The 8,327-nt window shown below is 42.3% G+C and overlaps 1 protein-coding gene across 1 annotated transcript in view; it reads left to right on the forward strand.

Annotated features, from left to right (window-relative positions):
- The window catches only part of ARSH (arylsulfatase family member H), a 25,935-nt gene that overhangs the window by 1,801 nt on the left and 15,807 nt on the right, over positions 1 to 8,327 (forward strand). The window contains exons 2-4 of the mRNA XM_017518700.2: positions 1,475 to 1,596; positions 4,418 to 4,543; positions 6,581 to 7,004. Of these exons, the coding sequence (XP_017374189.1) occupies positions 1,475 to 1,596; positions 4,418 to 4,543; positions 6,581 to 7,004 (672 nt within the window). The remainder of the gene's footprint in view (positions 1 to 1,474; positions 1,597 to 4,417; positions 4,544 to 6,580; positions 7,005 to 8,327) is intronic.

Consider the following 8,327-nt stretch of genomic DNA (forward strand, 5'->3'; position numbering starts at 1 on the left):
AGTGGCATGATCTTGGCTCACTGCAGCCTTGACCTCCCAGGCTCAAGTGATCCTCACTCCTCAGCCTCCTGAATAGCTGGGATTACAGGCATGAGCCCACACACCCACCTGATTTTTTGTGTTTCTTTGTGTTTCTTTTTGTAGAGGTGGGGTTTTGCCATATTGCCCACCCTGGTCTTGAACCTCTGAACTCACGTGTTCAGCCCCTCTTGGCCTCCCAAAGTGCTGGGGTTATAAGCATGAGCCACCATCCCCAGCCTTTATTATCATCTTTCTGTGGGATTATGGGAAAAAAAAGTCATACACATGGGATGAAGATTGGGTATGGTTTAGCTTACGGGAGAACAGGCACATCTTTTTTTTTTTTTTTAAACCTGTAGAATTCTATAAGTTTTACAAAATTTTTACAACATTTTGAAGACCTTAAAATATTAGACAAACAAAATGGAAATAAGCTCCAAAATGTCACAACTTGATTATAAAATAGGTCAATTTTACCTTAAGATATACATTAATGGGAGGCTGAGGTGGGAGGATCATTTGAGGCCAGGAGTTTGAGACCTGCCTGAGTAAAATAGCAAGACCTGTATCTCTGCATACAATTTTAAGGCCAGGCGTGGTGGCTTACACCTGTAATCCCAGAACTTTGGGAGCCTGGGGCGAGCGGATCACCTGAGGTCAGGAGTTAGGGACTAGCTTGGCCAACATGGCGACACCTCATCTCTACTAAAAATACAAAAATTAGCTGGGTGTGGTGGCTCACACCTGTAATCCCAGCTACTTGGGAGGCTGAGACAGGAGGATCACTTGAACCCAGGTGGCAGAGGTTGCAGTGAGCCAGGATCACACCACTGCACTCCAGCCTGGGCAAAAGAGTGAGACTCTGTCTAAATAAAATAAAATAAAATAAAATAAAAATTTAAATAAATTAGTAGGTAATGGTGGTGCACACCTGTGGACCTAACTACCTGAGAGGCTGAGGTGGGAGGATCACTTGAGCCCAGGGAATTCAAGCTTGCAGTGAACTATGATTGCACCACTGTACTCCACCCTGGGCAACAGAGCAAGAGCTTACTTAATCTAAATTACCTATTAATTTTAGGTCCTTGATAAGAACAAATTGGCTAACTTTTCCATTGAAATGCATTTTTTTCTTAGACTCACAAAACTGTATTACACAGTGATCTGTATTCATTTGTAATAGTTTTGACTGAATATATATTTTATACTTACATTTCCATTTGCTTCTAACCATCAATGCATCTAAGGAAGTAATCAGATTAAAGTTTTAAAAAGATGGATTTTAGGTTTACCAGAAATCTAAGGAAGCACTCAGATTAAAGTTTTTAAAAGATGGATTTTAGGTTTACCAGAAATAGAGTCAACTTGACCCAAAATAGAATAGCTTTGAGCCTTAATCATTGTATTGAGAATTTTCAGAAACTCACCTGCTGAATTCTTCTTCGGTCTGCAGCACACCTAACGTTGACCGCCTGGCAAGTGAGGGAGTGATGCTCACCCAGCATCTTGCAGCTGCTTCCATGTGCACCCCAAGTCGGGCTGCCTTCCTGACCGGCCGGTACCCCATCAGATCAGGTGAGGCAATAAAGAGGCAGCAACATTTCAGTATCACCAGAATGTATTATGATGATTAGTTTTTGAAAATCTTTATAAGAATTCTCAAACGGTCACTCAGAGTATTAGGAATCTAAATTCAAAGGGGGATGTTATCCCTTGGACAGCTTAAACAGGTGTGCCTCTCACTGGGTACCACCACACCTGCCCATCTCTGTGCATATAGTGACAGAGTTTAGGCCTCTTGGGGCAATTTGCCAACTTATGGTGAACACTCCCATTTTCAGGTACTTGTGCTGAGATTTCCCAAGAGGCTCCAATGTCTTTAAGCTAGCAGAGGCTGTGCAGTGGTTCTGAGATAAGTGGTTCTAATCCATCTCTGAGAATGAGATTGGAAAACTAGACACAGTTGGGAAAAAAGTATAACAGAAAACAAAAAGAAAATGACACTTTTACATATTCCGTTACTTGACCCCATAATTTCAAGATTTAGACTTGCTAAATTGATATAATGACAATTAAATGTTTTCCTTTGCAGCTTAGCTTAGAATCAATACCTACAAACATCCACTCAAAATCAATATTATGAACAACAATTTTTATATCCAGCTAAAATATAGAGGTGGCCTTAGACACAACTGAAGTATTCATGGTTATCAGCCTCTATGTGAAATATTGCCCCATACTGCTGTATTTTATTTAATTCTGGTATTTGTTTGTCATAATTTTACTATACCTGTCTTCACAGCTTAATTTTTCAGTGAAAAATTTTTCTGTATGACTTTTCTTCCAAGTAGTAGGTTTTCATCCAATACACTTGAAGAATGAACTAATTAGGTTAATGAGAATTATACTAAAATTAAGAGCAAACATTGAAAGTTTTTGTCTCATAAATATTGTTATATTATTATCTATTTTTGTTGCCTATTGACCTTTCATAATTCAAGATTTTCCATTTTGTTCAAAACCGTTTGGCTTCTAGATAAGTAGTCTCTGTATAACACAGTATCATGTATGGAAAGGGACAAAGATATGAATCTGTATAAGTTTCCAAAAAAATCACACTTATAATTTCAGAATTTTTTTTTTGAGATAGACTATTGCTCTGTCGTCCAGGCTGGAGTGCAATGGTGTGATCTCAGCTCACTGCAATCTCCACCTCCCTGGTTCAAGTGATTCTTCTGCCTCAATTCCCAAGTCACTGGGATTACAGGCATGCACCACCACGCCTGGCTAATTTTTGTATTTTTAGTAGAGATGGGGTTTCACCACGTTGGCCAGGCTGGTCTCGAACTCCTGGCCTCATGTAATCCAACCACCTTGGCCACCCAAACTGTTGGGATTACAGGAGTAGGTTACCATGCCTGGTGTAATTTCAGAAAATTTTAAGTATTGAGTACAGTGAAATAAAATTTATTTTTAAAAATTAAGAAAAAAATTAAGTGATTGGTGGTCATTGCCATGTGTATATTTTTAATCATTTGACACAAACTGTTCAGTTTAATTCATTCTACTTATCAAAAATTTCAGCAAAACAGTTCAACGTCAAGATAACAGTCTAATACTTCCCTTAATGAAACTGTTTCTCTTTCCTATCAATGACGCTATGTAGAGTCTACTTTCTTCTTCTTCCAAGGTAGGACCCTGAAATACTTTTTTTCTTTTGAGATGGAGTTTCATACTTGTTGCCCAGGCTGGAGTGCAATGGCATGATCTTGGCTCACTGTGCCCTCTGCCTCCCAGGTTTAATCAATTCTCCTGCCTCTGTCTCCTGAGCAGCTGGGATTATAGGCACCTACTACCATGCCCAGTTAATTTTTGTATTTTTAGTAGAGATAGGGTTTCACCATGTTGGCCAGGCTGGTCTCCTGACCTCAGGTGATTTGTCTGCCTTTGCCTCCTAAAATTCTGGGATTACAGGCATAAGCCACCAAGCCTGGCCTGAAATTATCATTTGTTTATTTCTTGTTGATCTTCACTTGTGGTTTTCTTGTAAATTCCTTTTAAACTATAGGTGTGTAAATTCATCTACCAGTATAAATCTACATAAAACAATACGGAGGCCAGGCATGGTGACTTACACCTGTAATCCCAGCACTTAGGGAGGCCAAGGTGGGTGGATCACTTGAGGCCAGGAGTTAGAGACCAACCAGCCTGGCCAACATGGTGAAACCCTGTTTCTACTAAAAAACAAAAATAGCCGGATGTGTGGCACACACCTGTAATTCCAGCTCCTCGGGAGGCTGAGGCACAAGAATTGCTTGAACCTGGAAGGCAGAGTTTGCAGTGAGCCAAGATTGTGCCACTGCAATCCCGCCTGGGTGACAGAGTGAAACTCCATCTCCTATACATACACACACACACACACACACACACACACACACACACACACACACATATATGTATGGAAAAGACATTGTCACTGCAACACTTCTTCATTTCAGATTCTCAATGACACATTTAAAAATGTATTTATACCCAGCTAAATATCCAAGTATTTATACCCAGCTAAAAGACAATGGTGTCCTCAGATACTATTGAAGCATTGAAGGTTATCAGCCTCTACATGAAAAGCTAATGAAGGTTGTTTGTTGTTAGTCTGAAATTCATATGAATATAACTGAGTGTCCCATGTTTATTCTGGCACCCCTAATTCCAAGGTAATGTTTGCATTTAGCAAGTGGGAAAAGGAGAGTCAAGGACATATAGCCAGAAAGGCAACAGAAAACTTGGGGAAGAATCGCTTTGAGGAGGTGCAGGAGGAGAGAATTTTAAGCATGTTGCAATGAATGTGCTAGTAGCAAAGACTATGGTGCTAACCCATTGACGTCTGTGAATTTAGGGATGGTGTCTCCCTACAACCTGAATCGTGCCCTCACATGGCTCGGTGGATCAAGTGGTCTTCCTACCAATGAAACGACTTTTGCCAAGCTGCTACAGCACCGTGGCTACCGCACGGGACTCATAGGTATGGCCCTGGAACTCTGCCAATAGAAACATGATCCTGCAGCCTCCCTGTCATAGTGTCTAAGGTGTTTCCGGGGATGTTGGCTCTATGTGTGACAGTTCACTGACTTCTCTTTGAGATAAGACACTTGAAGAAGAAATTGATCACACATTGATTGAGGATGTCTAGAATCAAGGGCATAATCTTGGAAAAACAATAAGAACAGAAAGCAAACAAGTGTACCCAAAGTTGCCCCTAAAATGAAGTATTGTGTTGGAGGGATACGACGTTTGTGATACCATTAACAGCAGAAAAACTAGTAAATTTGTAGAATACTGTTGAAATTGAGAACTTAAAGCATGAAGAGTTGTCAAATGGAGGCAATTGCTGGTCGATTTAGATCATATAATATTCTATGCCCTTTTGGAGTGGGGTGGACATGAGCTTGTGAGGGAGCCTTTCACCAAAAAATAAGCTTGTTTGTAGAATTACAGCCTTAGAAAATATTCCTCTGAATGACTTTTGTGACCAAATCTTTTTGGGAAATGCTACCCAAAAGCATTGTATGGTTCACTGTTTTGGAGGATTTTTTTTTTTTTTTTTTGAGATGGAGTTTCACTCTTGTTGCCCAGGCTGGAGTGCAACGGCACAATCTCGGCTCACCACAACCTCTGCCTCCCGGGTTCAAGCAATTCTCCTGCCTCAGCCTCCCGAGTAACTGGGATTACAGGCATTTGCCACCATGCTCAGCTCATTTTGTATTTTTAGCAGAGACAGGGTTTTTCCATGTTGGTCAGGCTGTTCTTGAACTTCTGACCTCAGGTGATCCGCCCACCTTGGCCTCCCAAAGTGCTGGGATTACAGGCGTGAGCCACCACACCCAGCCCTGTTTTTGAGGATTTTTAATGTGAATTATAAGCCACAGCTCTGAGATATCCTCAGCTAAAAAAATGTTTCCATCAATAGGGCATGTATTCCCATGCAACCCCCAGCAGAATCCTGTGAATAATTCTCTAGATCAGCTTTGCAGTGTTCACATTGTCAGAGCATGGGATTCAGATCTGACTCTACCACTATTAATTAATGTGACTCAGGCTTCTAAATGTGACTCAGGCTCAGATCTGTAATCCCAGCACTTTGGGAGACTGAGACAGAATTGCTTGAGGCCAGGAGTTCAAGACCAGCCTGGGCCACCATAGCAAGACCCTGGGTCTACAAAAATAACATTTTAAAATTAGCTGGGTGTGGTAGCACACATCTATAGTCCCAGCTACTCAGGAGGCTGAGGTGGGAGGATCGCTTGAGCCCAGGAGTTCGAGTCTGCAGTGAGCTAAAATCATGCCACTGCACTCCAGCCCGGGCAACAGAGCAAGACTAGATAATGTGTTTTCTATTCATAATAAAGGGTCTGGGAATGTTGAACACAATAATGTGTGCAGACAAATCAGAGCATGACCTGGCCCCCTCACATATGTGCTTGATCAAAGGAATTACTTGCATCATCAGAATCATTTGGCTCTTGATGAAATTCTTTGGCTAGTTTGTCATCCCTAGCTTGGGGACCTAGAAGAGGTGTTCCATCTATAAAATCTCTATTACATTTCAGTGAGATGGAATGAGAGGGTCGGAAGGCACTGCTAGATAAAAGCATGAATGTGTAAGGTGCCCTGGAAATCCTTGCTATTGTCCCCACCAAACAACCAAGACATCGATTCTGGCTTCCTAGCAAGCTCCAGATACCTGGGGAGTTTCTAATTGCTCATGAGGTTGTTTGGTATCAAGCAAAAGGTTTCTTCTGAATCCAACACTAGGCTCCTCTCCTTGTAGCAAGCAAAGAGGTTCGTGCTGCCTGGTTTTGTCTGAAAGAGGCATATGTTAGGGAGAAGCCTGTTGGCGGCATGTCTATACCAGCGAAGTATCTGGGAATACCAAGAAAAAACCATGATGACAACAGACTGAGAGTTATGTTTGACTTTTTCAAAGGGAAGCCCACATTCCAGAGACCGATCAGCCTGAGTACTGCCACACTGCCGTGCTACTATTTTATTTTACTTTTAGGCAAATGGCACCTGGGCTTGAGCTGCGCCTCTCGGAATGATCACTGCTACCACCCGCTCAACCATGGTTTTCACTACTTTTACGGGATGCCTTTCGGACTTTTAAGTGACTGCCAGGCGTCCAGGAAGCCAGAACTGCACCGCTGGCTCAGGATCAGACTGTGGGTCTCCACAGCACTCATTGGCCTCGTTCCTTTTCTGCTTCTCATTCCCAAGTTTGCCCGCTGGTTCTCGGTGCCGTGGAAGGTCATCTTTTTCTTCGCTCTCCTTGCCTTTCTGTTTTTCACTTCCTGGTACTCCAGTTATGGATTTATTCGGCGTTGGAATTGCATCCTTATGCGGAACCATGAAATTATCCAGCAGCCGATGAAAGAGGAGAAAGTAGCTTCCCTCCTGCTGAAGGAAGCGCTTGCTTTCATTGAAAGGTATTTAGTCATTTCTTGCCTGATTTCCTGCATGGAAATTTTATGTTTATTTCATAGCAGGTCGTCACATCACACCTTGATAATACAGGCCTTTAAAAATCTTTTGGACAGAATGTTCGGTATTTGGTTTTCTGTTCCTGCATTCATTTGCTTAGAATAATGGCCACCAGCTACATCCATGTTGCTGCAAAGGACATGCTCTCATTCTTTTTCATGGCTGTGTAGTATTTCATGGGATATAATGGGAGCTAAACATTCAGCCTCCATCGATGTAAACATGGAAATAATAGACTCCTGCAAACTTCTAGAGGAGAGAGGAAGACAGGTAGACATGTGCTGGAGACTACCTACTGGGTGCTATGCTCACTGTCTGAGCACAGTATACCCATGTAACAGACGTGCACATGCACCTCCTGTATCTAAAATAAAAGCTGAGGAAAAACCGTTTTAGGTGACATTTATGGTAGACTTGAATCTCCTCTTAGGTTGAATAAAATAGTTAAATTTCCTGCAAATTTTGAATGCTCAAAAGGCAAAAAAAAAAAAGCCATATTTTTTTGCTCACTTGCCCATATTTAACATTTTAATATTTTTACTTTTTGGGACAGGATCTCACTCTGCCACCCAGGCTAAAGTGCAGTGGTGTGAACATGGCTCACAGCAGCCTCCACCTCCTAGGCTCAAGTGATCCTCCCACCTCAGCCTCCGGAGTAGCTGGGACTACAGGCACACACACTATGCCTGGCTGATTTTTGTTTTCTTTTGTAGAAACAGTTTTGTCATGTTGCCCGCGCTGGTCTCAAACTCCTGGGCTCAAGTGATCTGCCCACCTCAGCTTTCCAAAGCGCTGGGATTACACTGTGTCTGGCCACTTACCCCTTTTTAAAAAACAAAAAACTAGGCCAGGTGCAGTGGCTCACACCTGTAATCCCAGCACTTTGGGAGGCCGAGGCAGGCAGATCACAAGGTCAGGAGTTCAAGACCAGCCTGGCCAACATGGTGAAACCCCATCTCTATTAAAAATACAAAAATAAGCTGGGCGTGATGGCTCGTGCCTATAATCCCAGCTACTCCAGACGCTGAGGCAGAAGAATCGCTTGAACCAGGACCCAGGAGGCGGAGGTTGCAGTGAGCTGAGGTCACGCCACTGCACTCCAGCCTGGGCTAGAGTGAGACTCCGTCTAAGAAACAAAACAAAACAAAACAAAACCCAAAACCACAACAACAAAAAAACCTGGAGTTACATATTTTAGTCTACATTGCTTCAGTGTGGATTGTTATCTAAATTGATTAAACTTGGAGGGTAAATATTTTTTTCTCTGT

The sequence above is a fragment of the Cebus imitator genome, unplaced genomic scaffold (genome assembly GCF_001604975.1).
Source record: "Cebus imitator isolate Cc_AM_T3 unplaced genomic scaffold, Cebus_imitator-1.0 Scaffold699, whole genome shotgun sequence".
Classification (NCBI taxonomy): domain Eukaryota; kingdom Metazoa; phylum Chordata; class Mammalia; order Primates; family Cebidae; genus Cebus; species Cebus imitator.